A 16949-nucleotide genomic window follows, 5' to 3' on the forward strand; every position below is an offset into this window, starting at 1 on the left:
ATAGTCTATAAAAAGTTCAAGGGAAGCCGGGCGTGGTGGCGCGTGCTTGTCATCCCAGCATTCGGGAGGTTGGGACAGGAAGATCGCGGTTGGCGGCCAGCCTCAGCTACTTAGTGAGGCCCTCTGCAACCCAGTGAGACCCTGCTGCAAAATAAAGAATAAAAAATATAGGGTTGGGGTGTGGCTCAGAGGTAGAATGCCCCTGGGTTCTATCACCATTACCACACACACAAAAAAGAAAGTTCAAGGGAGTATTAACTCCAAGAAAGGATAGAAATATGACTCGTGACAGGTTGCAGTAATATAAACAGAAATAAGTATTACGTATAAAGTGTCCTGCAAAATAGAGAGCACCGTGTAAGTGTTAAGTACTCATATTCCTCATATTTATTTGCTTAAATGGTGTTTATGAATGTTAGGGGATAAGGATAAAAAGGTGTTTTATTTAGGAGAATTATGTGAGAGAAAGAGATACAGACAATATTATCAATTCAGTAGGGAAGATATGGGAGTATGGGAGAATTAGGTAGGTATGTTCAAAGGAATGAGGAATGGGTTCTTAGCGCTAAGTTTGTTGCATAAACAGGAATTAAGGCTTGCTAGGGAGATAGAGTAGCCAGCTCTTGAAAGGGTCTGGCTTGCTCAGAACAGTGGGCTTCCTGGACCCCGATCAGCACCGTCCTGAGATGACGGGCAACAGGCTTGCGATTTTATCCTCTAAGATTTTTGAGCCATGAAAGGATTTTAAGCAAGAAAGGAATGTGCTCAGATTAGCATCACACACACACACACACACACACACACACACACACACACACAGGCACGCACGCACACACCCTGGGGGTTGAACTCCCAGGTGTTTTACCTCTCAGCTACACCTCCAGTTCTATATTATGTTTTGTTTTTAAATAAGGTCTTGCTAAGATGCTGAGGCGACACTTGAACCTTCGAGATCCTCCTGTCGTAATCTCCCAAGTACTGGTATTTCAGGCATGTACTATCACAGGAGGCTGAGATCTGCATTTTTTGCCAGGGCAGGTCCTGGGGATTGAACCTGAGGGCATTCTTCAGCTGAGCTATTCCCCTCTCTGGCCCTTTTAAAATTTTTTTTTTTCAATTTTTGCTGAGGGTTTTTTTTTTTTTTTTTTTTTTTTTTTGTGGTACTGGGATTCCTGGAAGCCCTTCTACCTCCGAGCTACACTCCCAGACCTATTTTTATATTTTTATTTGGAAACAGGGTCTCTTAAGCCAGCGCGGCTGGGTTCAAACCTGCACAATCCTCCTGTCTCCCCCTCCCAAGCACAAGGATTACAAGCGTGTGCCTCCACGCCTGGCTTTTATTTTAAATTTTGAAATAGGGTGTTACTAAGTTACTGAGGTTGGCCTTGAACCTTCAGCCCTCTTGTCTCAGCTTCCCGGGAACCAGGGTCGCAGGTATGTTACCACCACATCTGGCAGACTTGCATTTTTTTGGGGGGGGGGGTGGTACTGGGGTTCCTGGAAACCCTTCTACCTCCAGGCTACACTCCCAGACCTTTTTTTTTTTTTTTTTTAAATTTTTATTTGGAAACAGGGTCTCTTAAGCCAGCGCGGCTGGGTTCAAACCTGCACGATCCTCGTGTCTCCGCCTCGCAAGCGAGGGGGTTACAAGCGTGGGCCACCACGCCTGGCTGGACTTGCATTTTTAAAAAGATCATTCTTGTGGCAAATCTGAGAGCTCATGTTAGGGTATAGAAAGTAAGGAAGAGATAACTTTGTGATATATCTAATGGATAATTAATAAAATTTATCAAAACTATCATTTTCCCAGCTAGTTGTGGGAAAATGGTTCTTACGAGTCCAATGTGGTATTTGGCTTAATACTGGCACTGTACACTGAAAGGAGAAATACATGGGATATTGTAAGTGTCTGGAGGAAGAGTGACTTGTTTGGGTACACTGAAGTAGTTGAGTAATAGGTCTCGAAAGAAATTTGACACACATGGTCTAGATCTGAGGACAGAGGTCTGTTTTCATGAGCTTTTTCAAGTACCCCAACAAGCACAATATGAAGAAAGAAAGACTTCTTTGGGCTCACGGTTTCAGAGGTTCAGTCCATAGTTGGCTGGCTCCAAGGCGGAGCTCTCACCGTACCAAGGTTTGACTGATGTTGAACACGAGGTGACCAGAGGCAGAGCGAGCAAAACAGGATGGGAGTCAGCAAGATACAGTGTGTAAGCCACTCACTCTCCTGGTGACCACCTCCGCCAGCCACTCACCGCCTCTGAACAGGCTGAACTGCCGGTGAGCAGCTATTCTGTGGTCACTCCATATCCAAATGATAACAAAGCCTAATATGGAAAAAGAGCCGGGCGTGGCGGTGCACGCTTGTAATCCCCGCACTTGGGAGGCCGAGACAGGAGGATCTCAAGTTAGCAGTCAGCCTCAGCTACTTAGTGAGGCCCTCGTCAACTTCGTGAGGTCCTCTGCAACTCAGTGAGACCCTGTTTGTTGGCTGGTTGGTTGGTTTTTCGAAGCGGCTGTGATAGACCTAGGATAATACTTCTCCGATAGGTTGACCATGATATAAGAAGAGATTGGATAATGTCAAAGGATAGAAATCTGAAAAAATACAATACAAGCCAAGTTTCAACATGAATTAAGATCTGAGTCAATGCCGGGCGTGGTGGCGCACGCTTGTAATCCCCAAGCTTAGGAGGCGGAAACAGGAGGATCACACAGGTTTGAACCCAGCCACCCTGGCTTAAGAGACCTTAGAGACCTTGTTTCCAAATTAAAAAAAAAAAAAAAAAAAAAAAAAAAAAAAATATATATATATATATATATATATATATATATAGTCTGGAAGTTTAGCCCAGAAGTAGAAGGGTCTCCAGGAACCCCAGTACCACCCCAAAAAAAAAAAAAAAAAAAAAAAAGATCTGAGTCAGTTACTTAAGATGTATAGGGTGACCAAAAAAAGGGGAGCGTGTGCTGGAGAAGTAACTACATTGGGAAGTCCAGGCACTGGAAGAAAATACAGTTCATTCACCACGCCAGCACTGACTCGGGCTGTGGAGGTGTGTGACGGAGAGGGTAACCCACAACAATCAAGGAGACCCACACGCACACAGACACAGATTAAAGCAGGCCTGCAGAAAGATGCAGGTACAGAGAAAAGGCGTTTGAAGAAAGAAAAAAGGCTTTTTTTTTTTTTTTTGCAGTACTGGGGGTGGAACCCAGAGGCATTCTACCTCCGAGCTACATGCCCAGCCCTATTTTTTATTCTTTATTTTGAAACAGGGTCTCACTGAGTTGCAGAGGGCCTCACTAAGTAGCTGAGGCTATCTGTGAACCGCGATCCTCCCGTCTCAGCCTCCCGAATGCTGGGATTAAAAGCGTGCGCCACCACGCCTGGCTGTGAAGAACATTTTAAGAAAAAAAAATTGTGAGCTGGGTGTAGTGGAAATTGTGTGTGTGTGTGTGTGTGTGTGTGTGTGTGTGTGTGTGTGTGTGTGTGAGATGAGGGATTAAACCCCGGAGGGTTCTACCTCTGAGCTCCACCTCCAACCCTTTCTATTTTATGTGGAAGCAGGGTCTCTCTCTAAGTTGGGAGGCTGGCCTTGAATCTGATCCTCCTGCTTCAGCTTCCCAAGTCATGTAATTATAGGCGTGTGCTCCTGGGCTCAGCAAAAAAGTAAACTTTCATTAAAGATTGAAATTATTTAGGGTGCCAGATACTCTAACATATGAGCCTGCTTTTATGGGATCTGGGAACCATATTGTCTATGATTCCAAATCAAAACCAGGACCCACTTTTTTGTTTTTGTTTTGCGGTACTGGGGATGGAACCCAGGGACATTTTGCCTCAAGCTCCACCCCAGCCCTATTTTTTATTCTTTATTTTGAAGCAGGGTCTCTCTGAGTTGCAAAGGGCTTCACTAAGTAGCTGAGGCTGTCTGTGAACTGTGATCCCCCGGTCTCAGCCTCCCAAACACTGCAATGATGAGCGTGTGCCACCATGCCCGGCTCAGAAAATGGACTCACTTTGTATATATGAAACTAATTTTTTTTTTTTTTTTAGTACTGGGGGTGGAACCCAGGGGTTTTCTACCTCTGCGCTACACTCCCAGACCTATTTGATATTTTCTTTGGAAACAGGGTCTCACTGAGTTGCAGAGAACCTCACTAAGTAGCTGAGGCTGGCTTCGAACCTGTGCGATGCTCCTGTCTCAGCCTCCCAAGTGCGGGGATTACAAGCGTGCGCCACCATACCCGGCTTGTCACTAATTTTTTAATTTGCTGCCTTCCTCAAATCTGGAGAAATATTATCAAATTCTACTGAACATTATAGATGACTGCCAGAGAACATTGAATGTGATTTCTTAATATATACATCTTAAATGAATATTGCTTTTGACATATGCCCTGTCCAAATGAATCCTGTCATAATGAAGACTCTGAGCTAAAAGAAGTCCCAGGACAGCATACGGTTTTCTCAGTACCCAATCCTGCTTTCCAACACTACAGCCGGGCTAATGAGTACTCGCTTTCAGAAGTTATTATGATATTGAAAAGATTCACGTTAGATTTTGTGATTGGACACAGTAGCACAATACATTCAACAGCTCCCAGTTTCCTTGACATCAGCGGTCACAGATGCTAATGTGGAACATTTCCTGGTAGTTATTCATCGATTAAAAACAAAAGTCATTTTTTTTCCCCCAGAGACTGGGCAGGAGATAAGATGTCAAGAAGTAATAAGCAATGGCACAAAAGAGGAGAACGCAAAAGCACCAAAAGGGAGAGACTCGAAAAAGATGTTATTTTTCCCCCTGCATGCGCAGATGGACAGGAAAATTATAGCAGTAATTGCAGGCTTCTTTTTACCAAAGACAGAATGGCCTTGGGGACTCGGAGTCTGGGAGAAAATCCAATGAAACTGCATCTTATCTCGGCCCCACCTGACCTGTTGGGATATGGCTTTGCTCAAGGTCAATGATTTTTTTCCCCCCGTGACTTCCTTTCCTTAAATGTGGAAAAGAAGCCACACCTGGTGGTGGACATCTGTAATCCCAGAACTTGGGGGGCTGAGATAGGAGGATCACTGGTTCGAGGCCAGCTTCAGCAATTCAGCGAGGTCCTTAACAACTTAGTGAGACCCTGTTTCAAAAACAAAACAAAACAAAACAAAATAAAAATAAAAACAAGGGCCCATACAAAGATAAAGATTATTTGACTGTTTACTGGAAGATGCTTTGGAAGCATCCAAAACGGGAGAGGAAAAGACGTGAGAGCACCACGTTGAACTGTTCCAAGTGAACTGCGTGTCCTTCTGGAAAGGCTCACCGCCCTGCACAGGGGCAGAAACAATTCCAAGTGTTGTGGTGGCCAGGAATAGTAAAAAAACAGGCACAGTACTCTAAGGCGGTGCTAAGGAAGAAGATCTCAGTTAGAGCGAAACCTGCCCTTGTTCAAAGAACCAAGAAGGCAGAGGGAGGAGGCAAACTCTTTTTTGGGGGGTGGATAGAACCCAGGGGCATTCTACCTTGGAGTTACACCCCTAGCCCAATTTAATTTAATATAATTTTTTGCAGTGCTGGGGATTGAACACAGAGCATTCTACCTCTGAGCTACACCCGCAGCCCTATTCTTTTTATTCTTTATTTTGAAACAGGGTCCCACTGAGTTATGGAGGGCCTCACTAAGTAGCTGAGGCTGTCCTCAAACCTGTGACCCTCCTGTCTCAGCCTCCCAAGTACTGGGATGACGAGCGTGTACCATCACGCTGGCCAAAAACAGCTATTTTAAAACGATGTCTGGGAGACTGCGACAGGAGGATCATGGTTCGTGGCCAGCTTCCGCTACTCAGTCAGGCCCTGTGCAACTCAGGGAGACCCTGTTTCAAAATAAAGAACGAGTCAGGCATGGCGGTGCACCCTTGTAATCCCAGCACTTGGGAGGCTGAGACAGGAGGATCACAGGTCGACAGCCAGCCTCAGCTACTTAGTGAGGCCCTCTGCAACTTAGTGAGACCCTGTTTCAAAATAAAGAATAATTTTTTAAAAATGGGGCTGAGGATGTAGCTTGGTGGTAGAATGCCTCTGGGTCCAATGTCCAGTACCACACACACACACACACACACACACACACACACACACACACACGCAGAGGGAGAGGGAGAGGGAGAGGGAGAGAGAGAGAGAGAGAAGGAATGAGAATTAAAAATAGGGCTGGGGATGTTGGTCAGAGTTAGAATGCCCCTGGGTCCATCCCCAGTACCCTAAACAAAACAAACTAAAACAAGACAAAATAAAATAAAACCACGCAAGCTGGTCATTTCAGTACTTGGGAGGCTGAGCCAGGAATTTCAGAGGTAAGATGTCAATCTCAGCAACCCAATGAGGTTCACATCAATGTAACAAGACCCACTTTTCACATTAAAAATAAAATAGAATAAAACAGGGTGGTGGTGGTGGTTTCACTTGGAGGTAGAATGTACCTGGGTTCTATCCCCAGTCTTAGTACTTAATGAGGCCCTTTGCAAATTGAGGGAGACCCTGTTTCAAAATAAAGAATGAACAATAGGGCTGGGGATGTAGCTTGGAGGTAGAATGCCCCTAGGTTCCATGCCCAGTACCTCAAAAAAAAAAAAAGAAAAGAAAAAAAGAAAGAATAAAAAAAAAATAGGGCTGCGGATGTAGCTCAGAGGTAAAATACCCCTGGGTCCCATCCCCAGTACCGCAAAAGAAGAAAGAAAGACAGAATTAAAAAAAACATAGGGATGGGGTGTAGCTTGGAGGTTGAATGCCCCTGGGTCCTATCCCCAGTACCACAAAAGAAGAAAAAAAAGAAATTTTACATATACACACACATGGGGCTGGGGGTGTAGCTCGGAAGTAGAATGCCCTGGGTTCCATCCCCAGTCCCGCAAAAGAAGAAAAGAAAGAAAGAAAGAATTAAAGATATATCGGGCTGGGGTTGTAGCTCTGTGGTTGAATGCCTCTGGGTATTGAAAAAAAAAAAAAAAAAGAAAGAAAGAAAGAAAAAGAAAATAAAGAATACAAAATAGAGCTGGGGGTATAGCTCGGAGGTAGAATGTCCCTGGTTTCCATCCCCGGTAGGGCAAAAAAAGAAAATAAATAGATATAAATAAATAAATAAATAAATAAATAAATAAATAATAGGGCTGGGGGTGTAGCTCTGCGTTAGGATGCCCCTGGGTCCCATCCCCAGTACCACAAATAAAATAAAAAAAGAATAAAGAATAGTTGCTGGGGGTGTAGCTCGGAGGTAGAATGCCCCGGGGCTCCATCCCCAGTACCGAAAAATAAATAAAAATAAATAAATAACAACAACCATAAAACGTGAAACCCGCGGGCACCCTGCCCGGCCGCGCAGGGCGGAGGGCGGACCGGAAGGGCCCGGAACCCTCGCGCGCGGGCGCGTGTCCGCGGCGGGCGTGTCCGCGGCGGACGCGGGGCCGCGCTTCCCGGCGGGCGGCGCGGGGCGGCGGGGGCGCGCTTCCCGGGGCGGCGGGGGCGCGCAGGCGGCGGGGGCGCGCGGGCCGGCGGCTCCGCTCGGCGCCCTCCTCCTCCTCCTCCTCCTCCTCCTCCTCCTCCTCCTCCCGGGCGGCCGCGGAGCGCAGAGCGGCGGCGGCGGCGGCGGCGGCGGGGCGCAGACATGGCGGCCGACCTGAGCCCCGAGTGGCTGTGCGCGCTGCCCCGCTCCTGGGCGTACGGCATCACCCGCGGCGGCCGCGTCTTCTTCATCAAGTACGGGGGGCCGCGGCGGGCGGCCGGGCGGGCGGCGGGCGGGCGGGGGGCTCCCGCGGCCCCTCCGTCCACCTCTCTCCCTCTCTCCCGCAGCGAGGAGGCCCAGAGCACCACCTGGCTGCACCCGGCCACCGGCGAGGCGGTGGTCACCGGGCACCGGCGGCACAGCGCAGGTGAGCCCCCGGCCTCGCCCCCTGGCGGCGGCCGCTGGACCCCGGCCGGGCGGGACCGGGCCTGCGGGCTGCGGGAGCGGAGCCGGCCGCCGGCCTTTGTCCGGCTGTGTTTGCGGGCCGGGGCCGGGGTCGGCCCGAGGGTCCCCGGCCGGGTGCGCGGAGCCCGAGGCCGCAGGACCCCGGCCCGGCCGGACCTCCGGAGCCCTCGGCCGCGCGGACTCTGCCCCGACTCTGACATTCCCCGCGGATGCCTCAAAGTTGCCGGGTGTCGAACAGATCTGTTTTTTCTTTTCCTCTCTCCGAAACGCCGGAGTTCGGTGAAGTGACTAATGGATCCAGATTTGCAGAAACGTGGAGGAGAGGGAAGGTCTGCTGTAGCGAGCGCGATGAGGTTCCGTCTTGAGGGCATTTCTGATACACCGTCGTTTTAGTTATTTATTTTTAAACAAAACTCCCCTGTGCAATTTCGGCTCCACCATACCACCTAGGTGCTTGGCGTCCGTATTGGGCCTGACTGCTTTTATGGATAGTAACAAGAGAATTTCATCGAAGACGACATGGTTCTGTAATTATTTAACCTATTCATCCTGTGGAGTTATTTTACGCTGATTTTGGTTATGTGTAACAGATGCGGGCCTTACTTAACCTTCATAGATGTGGTAGCGTTCACACGACAGTCATCTTATTCTCTGATGCAATTTCACGTTCCTATTTTTTTTATTTACTTTGCTTGGACTCTGGGAGTGTGCACGCCGCAACGGCTTGGGTCAGAGAGGCAGCAGCGATTAAATCCAAACCACTTGGCGTTGTAATAATGCTCACCTGACTCATTCCCAAGTTTATGACTTGAAACTTCACATCCAAGTCAAAAAGCCGAGTGATGGCGTGCACGCCTGTTAATCCCAGTACTTGGGAGGCGGAGATGGGAGGATCTCAGGTTCCAGCCCAGCCTCTGCAACCTACAACCTGACGGACCCTGTTTCCATTAAAAAAAAAAAAAATCTGAGATCTGGGGTGTAGTCAGGAGGTAGAATACTCCTGGGTTCAGGCCCTAGAAACACACACACACACATGCATGCATGCACAGGAATAGAAACATACCCAAACATACCCAGGGAAGTATTGTGTCAGATTTTTCCCCACTAATTAAATACTTAGGAAGTTCATCCTCTTCATAGTTGACGCATCCTACGTGGATTCATTTATGTAGCTTTAAAATAGGGTCTTGACTACACATACCTACAAGAGGCAGGCATTGCCTGTCAGGCACAGTTTAGGTGTGTGTTGCCAACTTTTGATGGGTATTTTACCTGCAATCAGAAGGCTTCTCTTTGCTTTTTGGATGCCAGAGCAGAGCGCCTTTCCTCTCATTATTAAAAGATAATCTCTAATAATGTTGCTACTTATCTGGTGCCTCTAAATTTGAATCACCATCTTTTCCAAAGTGATACCGTCTTTACTGTTAATTTCTTGCCAGTACTTTTGTTAGAAACCTACCTAAATGAAAATAGCAATAATTATGAAAATGAGTAATTAAAATGGATTGAAACTTATTTCACTATCCCATTGAATTACTACTAATTGTAATTACTTTTTTTTTAGATTTGCCTACTGGATGGGAAGAAGCATATACTTTTGAAGGTGCAAGATACTATATAAAGTGAGCTTTTAAATTTTGATATTTTTCTTTGCTAATTCGCATGTGGTGATTGATCTTCAGTCGAGAGGCTGTCTGTCCAGCCATTATCATGATTTCTTAAGGTTTATCATATAATGTTGACCGTATCCTGCTTATATGGTGTTGGATATTTTGACAGGAAAAAAAATGGCAATCTTAGTTTTCTTACATTGTTTGTCTGCAAACCCATTGATTCGTTGGTTGGAAAATTAGATCTTTGATGGCCACTCTTTGATTTTTCGTTGCTTCTGAATAAATACCTGGGTGATAGAACATTATAGTGTTTCGTCTTTAGCTATGTGGTACTTAAAAGTTTCAGTCTTTGATTATCTGCGCTAAGAGATAGCAAACACAAAAATCTCTTGAGTTCCGTTACCATCTTTTTTTTTTTAATGAATTCTGCCTGTGAATCTTGGCCACAGTGGTTAAGTGGTTAATAAGTAGCTAAAGTGATGGCAAGCTGGGTTCAAGCTGATGAACCCTGACAAAGTGGAAAGTAGAAACCAGCAGCAGTAAATGCTGAAGATATACACGCAGATGTGAGAGGGTTTGCAGTTTTGCTTCAGTTAATTGACGTGTGTCTGTCAGTTCTTGGGGATCACTAACATGTTTGTGTTGGAGTGAAAGGTTTTCAAGATGACTATCAGTTCCAACCTTCAGATCAGTAATATAAAATATTGACCTAATATCTCTTCAAATCTGACTTGGCAGTACTTGGATACGGATGTAATGCTGGAGGCTAACATGATGTAGGGACAATTTTAATCTCCTAAGGGAAAATAAAGGGTTTTTTTTTTTTGTCTTTAAGTTAGAAATTTTATTTACAAGCTTTGTATTTGTTGTTTTATTGTTAATTTCATTTTGAAAAGTAGAGTCTTAAAAGAGAATGCTTTATTAAATAAAAACTTGTTAGAGATCTCAACAGTGTGTTAATAAGAGACACCTCTCTGAAGGTACATGTATTTCATTGGGCCTAGTAAGTTATACTTAAGACCATGCCATATTTCTACTAAATTGTAATTACTTGTATGGTGCCTTAGTTTTTCAAAAGGACATCTGGAGGTGGTAGAAAGGCTTCTCTTGGGTATGGAAGTGGGAAGCTGAAGTGAATGACAGGCAGGAAGCATTCTCAGGGTGTGGTCCTTCTCGGAATTTTTTTAAATTAAATTGTTTTTGGTTTTTCTTTTTTACTGGGGATTGAACCCAATGGGCATTCTACCTCCGAGTTACACCGCCAGCCCTATTTTGCTTTTTAATTGAAAATTGGATCTTGCAAAGTTGCCGAGGCTGGCCTGAAACTGCGATCCTCCTGTCTCAGCCTTCCAAGTACTGGAATTACAGGCATGTGCCACCACACCTGGGTATTAAATTTTTTATTTGAAGATTGTGTTGTATATTAATAGATGGTCTAAAAAATGAAGACTTCGGTAGTCACAGAGTACTTTTCTAGTGGGTTGTTATTTTTATTTTTATTTTTTTCCGTGTTGGGATGGAACTCAGGGCATTCATTCTACCTCTGAGCTACACCCCCAGCCCTATTTCTCTTCTTTTTTTTTTTTTTTGAAACAGGGTCTCACTGAGTTGCAGAGGGTCTCACTAAGTAGCTGGCTGGCCAAGAACTGTGATCCTCCTGTCTCAGCCTCCAGAATGCTGGGATTACATCTAGTGGTTGTTTTCATTGGCAGTTAAAATGAGTTTGTATTTCTATGAAAAGAGACATTTCCTTTTTTTGGATATAATATTGATACTCTGAAAAAAAAAAGTTTTAAAAAATTTTGCTTATTCAATGTAATTTTGAATACTGTGCTTTAAGCCCAGCTTATTTTATAGGAAGAATCGAGACCACCTCGCTCAGTTCTCAGCAATATTTGAGTTTCTATAAATGTGGACCTTCTTGGGTGATCTTTCTTTGACAGCAGAAATGTTATTTTGTGTAGGCTAAGTAGGTATGCTTGGTTCAGACCTGGGCCATTGTCAGACCTTGGCGTGTCTTGTTTCACTGGCCATTTGAGTCGATTGTCTTCTTCTGCCATAAACAAATCAGCCTTATGTACATGCCATGCCCGAGTTTCTCAGGAGAGCCAGGACAGTGTCAAGAAAGCTGTCATAATTTTATTTTAAAGTGGGCTTTAATCATGTGGAATTAATATCCAGCCAATAATTGTGTCCAAAAATAGCAATAGTGAATTTATATTATGAGAGTAATTCATTCTAAATCAAGCATATTAAAGAAATATATCACTCACTGAACTTTCTTTAATCTCTTCTTGGTGCTGGTTTGAAAAAACCCAGGGGCATTCTACCTCCGAACTACACCTCCAGCCCTACTTTTTTATTCTTTATTTTGAAGCAAGGTCTCACTAAGTTGCAGAAGGCCTCACTCAGTAGCTGGGGCTGGCCACAAACCTCATCCTTGTGTGTCAACCTCCCAGATGTTGGGATTACAAGCGTGCGTCACCATACCCAACGTCAGTAAACTTTTTAAGAGCAAATCGAGCGCTTACGAATGTAAGATTTGTGTGACATTAGGTGCTGCTTCTTTGCCCGAAACTTCTTTCGAGAGTAAACTTCATCATAGACTGCAGTTTCCTAGAAATGTCACTGGCATTTATGACCAAGGAACTCTTTTTTGCTCTAACATGATAGGGCACTACTCGTACCTTAGTTGTGGAATAGCGCAGAGGACTCTTGTTTCAACCGTCTCACCGGGTAGTAAGCAACAGAAGCGTGCTTGGGAACTTCCCTAGTGCAGAGATGCACACGGGACAGCAGGAGCGGCCTGTACTTACATATCCAGAGGAGAAGAGACGCGAGCGAGTGGGCTGAGGTCAAGTGATTAGCACTGGGGGATTCTTCTCGTTGTTTTGTTCTTAGATGGAGGAGGGAGGTTATTGATGAAACTATAAGAAAAGGAAGTGAGAGGGAGCAGGGTGAACTTTGTTCACGGAGCAGAGCAGGAGTAGAAGGTCAGTAAAAGACCTGCCAGTCCTCTGGCTGCTCCGGATGGATCGTGCTACGGAGACCCGGCGGAAGTGGGAGATCTGCAGAAGCTGGGTTATTTCTTCTTTGGTTCTTAAGTGTGAAGAGCATTGACCTCTCAAATTATTCATCTGATGTTGGCTTAAAATGGCAGGTTGCCAACAAGAATTACCTTTGGAGAATATTTTGGTCTTGGCAGCGCCTCTCCGCAGGTGGCAAGGGAAAGAAAGCGTTGGAATGGCAAAGTCATAAAAGCGAGAGTGTGATCCGACCCTCGGAAGACTGGAGCTCAGGCTTCACACCTTTAGAGTAGGCTAGCTGGGAACGGTGGCACACACTGTAATTCAGTGCCTGGGAGGCTGAGGCAGGAGGACTGCAGGCGTGATGCTACTAGCCTCAGCAACTTAACGAGGCCCTCCGCAACCTGCTGAGACCCTGTTTCAAAACTATCCCAGTCTGCATTCTTGCGGCCACGATCTAATGATCCAACCACATAATTTAGAGGAAAGATTCGTCTTAGGATTTCGGGCTCCGTCCACGTGAGGCCGGGGATCTCAGGGCCTGGCCGCAGAGCACAGAGCTGCGCTCCTCCCATCATGGAGGCTGAAGCAGGCCAGGGAGCAGGCAGGAAGAGCTCTGTATCTAAGCCCAGGCCCCGCCCAGGGACCACCCAGGTGCCCCAGGTAAATCCATTACATTGGCTTACCACTGCTGGGGTTACAGCCCTCATGGCTCAGTTACAGCAGCCCCAAACTTTAAAAGTGAGCTCCTTAGGGACGTTTTATATTTAAGTATGATGAAAATGAGGAAAGTAGGGTGGGGATCAAGCTCTGTGATGGAATCCCTGGGCCCTAGCCCGTACCCTGCAACAATAATGAAAATAAAATAGGCTATTCCATCCCATTCACACCTTTCATACCTTTCTCTCCGCCCTCCCTCCCGCCCTCCCTTTCATTCTTTCTTGTAGTAAGGGTTGATTTTGGGGGGGGGGTGTTCTGCTTCTGAGCTACACCCCCATCTCTGTCCTTTTTTGTTTTGGAAGAGTCTCACTAAGCCTCCGAGGCTGGCCTCCAACCTGTGATCTTCCCGTCTCAGCCTCCCAGTTACTGAGGATTATGGGCACGCACCACTATGCTCACTCCGTTTTTAAGTTTCTTTGAATTTTATTCTCTTTTGGCGTTGTGCACACTCTAGAAATAATGAGCTCCTAATGCCAGCAAGAGATGTGGGAAATAGGGAAAGCAACTCAGCTTTCCCGCCTGGCTTACCCATCTCGTCCTCTCCTGAGGCTTGGTGTGGGAACCTCAGAGAAGTGTGAAGGGTGCAGGCCAGAGCTGGCGCTTTCTTTCTGTTGTGCTTTTTATTACATTTGCTGGTAAAGTGCCGTGTATGTGTGTTCCCTGCAGAGCTTCTTGGAGACAGATGAGAGTGCAGCATCAAACTGAGACCCTGATGGAGAGTTGTGTAGCTTTGAGTTACATACTCAGTTTCACTGAAACACTGTTTACTTACTTGTGCTGGGGACTGAACCCAGGCGCATTCTACCTCTGAGCTACACTCCCAGTTCCTCCATATAAAAATATTTATTTTGAAACAGGGTCTCGATAGGTGGCTGAGGCTGTCCTCAAACCTTCTGTCTGTCACAGCCTCCCAGGTCCTGGGATTACAGGCATGCGCCACCACACCTGCTTTAATTTATACACTTTTAAAACTGGTTCTTTAATACAAGTTTATATTTGGGTAACCAGATATGTTATAGAAAATATTTCCTTTGTATCCATTTGGTCCATAAATGGTAATATATAAATTTTTTAAAAAGATAAATGTTTAGTTATAATACTTTTAATTTTTAATGAAAAAACTAATTTTTCAGTGTATACCAAGAGCCAGGTGTGATGGCATACTCCCATAATCCCAGTACTTGGGAGGCTGAGCTAGGAGGATCTCAGGTTCAGCTACTGTTTCATACAAGAAAAAGGACCAGGGGTGTAGCCCAGAGGTAGAATGCCCTGGATTCAACCCCAGTACCAAAAAAAAAAAAAAAAAAAGGCAGTGAACACTAAGCTAGCCAGCCTCTGGGTTATTTTCTTTCTTTCTTTCTTTCTTTCTTTCTTTCTTTCTTTCTTTCTTTCGGCACTGGGGGAGGAACCCAGGGGCATTCAACCTCCGAGCTACACCCCCAGCCCTATTTTTTACTCTTTATTTTGATCAGAGTCTCACTGAGTTGCAGAGGGCCTCACTAAGTAGCCGAGGCTGTCCTTGAACCATGATCCTCTGGTCTCAGCCTCCTAAATATTGGGATTACAAGCCTGCGCCACCACACCCAGGTCTCTGGGTTATTATAGAGAGAGAGAGTGAGAGAGTGAGAGAGAAAGAGAGAGAGAATGTATGTACTTAAATACATACAGAGTTTGAATTTTATTTTATTATTGGGTGTCCATATTGCTTTTTAAAACTTAATTCATGAGCTGGGTGTGGTGGCTCACACCTGTAATTCCAGTTCTTGGGAGGCTGAAGTAGGATTGCAGGTTCCAGGGCAGTCTATAAGCAATTTAGTGAGACCCTGTTTAAAATAAAATAAATAAGCCAGGCGTGGTGGCGCACGCTTGTAATCCCAGCACTTGGGAGGCTGAGACAGGAGGAGTGCACAGGTTTGAAGCCAGCCTCAGCAACTTAGTGAGACCCTGCTTCCAAATAAAGTATAATATAGGTCTGAAATTAAAAAGTCCAGGAGTGTAGCTTAGAAGTAGAATACTCTCCTGGGTTCAATCCTCAGGATCACAAAAGAAAGAAAAAGAAAGAAAGAAAGAAAGAAAGAAAGAAAGAAAGAAAGAAAGAAAGCAAGCTTAATTCATGTTATTTATTTTCAGGAAAAAGGGAAATACAGAAGATTATCAGTGAATTTTGTAACTAATAAAGTATGGTTTTAAGTCTCTTACATGTATAGGAGGCAATCCTGGTTAATCTTATGGAAGCGAAGCAGCTTTCTGCGTACACAGTGGAGACGTTGCTCGACGACTGTAACGACAGGCCGTGGGGCCTGGGATGCGCGTCACCGCCGCCGCCTCTGCGCCTCGGCTTCGGGGGCGAGCTGACAGAGCCACGCTCCTCAGGCCTCTGGAGAGGGGGGCTTCGTTCTGACTCTCTCAAGGTCACTTCGTATGTGGCAGGTGGGGTCAAAACAGCACAAGGCAGCAGAACCATAGCAAATTTTGTGAGGTTATATTTTCCCATTTCTTGATATTATTACTACTATTATTTTGATACTAGGGTTTGGACCTGGGGCATTCCACCTCGGAGCCAGGCCCCAGCCTGGTTTCATTTTTTATCTTGAAGCACGTTCTGAGTTGCTGAGGGTTTCCCTGTCGCCGAGGCTGTCCTCAGACCTGCAGTCCTCCTTTCGCAGCCTCCTAAGTACCAGGGTTACAGGTGTGCACCACTGTGTCTGGCCTGTTGCTTACTTTTAAACTTAAAATCTAAGCTCTGAAAATTGAATTTTTTCTTAGATATGCAAGTACAACAATGTTTAATTTTGGCTGATGAGTTTTTGGCTAAGGTATTGTTTCAGTACCTTCAACGGCGGGAATCTAATGTGAACTGAAAATTCCAAAATCCCCACAAGGGGGGCTTTTCTAGTATGAGATAGTCATTTAAGGATCCAAGAGAAGCAACGAACTTTATGTACTCGTACATGAGCACAGTGAGTAAAGAGGGGGACCGTAGATAACTGCCATGAGCATGAGCCTAGTAACCGTGCATTCGATGCTTAGCGTTGTTTTGTACTTTGGTGCCATAACAGCTGTCATCCTGTTTGAGTACTAGAGCAGTGTACGGCTGAGAACAACTCATGTCCCTTATAATCTTGTTTATGGTTATGACAAGATCTTGGACTGTAATACCTAATTCTTGACATGAACCAAGCACTTTATGCTAATAGGAACAGCACAGCCATGGACTGTGGCCTCAGCTTCGAGGAGTTTGTAATATGCAGAAAAACATGCTGTGGATTAACGGGGAGATGGTGTAGGGAATGCTGACTTGTACAGACGCTCGAGCATGGCATTAAGCTCATAAACCATCATGGTAGTCTTCTTGTTACTTTTTTAATAATTAAGCTGAAGTTTGGAGAGGTTAAGGACTTATTTATTATGGGTCATAAAGCTTTAGTATTAGTTGCTAGCCTTCAGCCCAAGGTCGCTGGGCTAAAGTTCTGTGCCCAAAGGCACAGGCCGTAGAGCAGGCCTGCAGCGCGCTTCCAGGATGGTTGGTGTGCAGGTCCTGGCTAGCAGCGGCCCTCATGGGAAAGCTTTGAGCTCCCGAAGCAGCGGCTAGTGTAGCCGTGACTTGGTGTCCTTTCCTTCACCC

General features: G+C 45.5%; 1 protein-coding gene across 1 annotated transcript in view; it reads left to right on the forward strand.

The window, feature by feature from the left end:
* Positions 1–7662: 7662 nt before the first annotated feature.
* Positions 7663–16949, forward strand: part of PLEKHA5 (pleckstrin homology domain containing A5) — a gene marked incomplete at both ends in the record, with an annotated part of 169882 nt that continues 160595 nt past the window's right edge. The window contains 3 exons of the mRNA XM_080705042.1: positions 7663–7754; positions 7848–7927; positions 9530–9587. Of these exons, the coding sequence (XP_080561168.1) occupies positions 7663–7754; positions 7848–7927; positions 9530–9587 (230 nt within the window). The remainder of the gene's footprint in view (positions 7755–7847; positions 7928–9529; positions 9588–16949) is intronic.

This window comes from Muscardinus avellanarius, assembly GCF_963383645.1.
Source record: "Muscardinus avellanarius genome assembly, chromosome: 11".
NCBI classification, from domain to species: Eukaryota; Metazoa; Chordata; class Mammalia; order Rodentia; family Gliridae; genus Muscardinus; species Muscardinus avellanarius.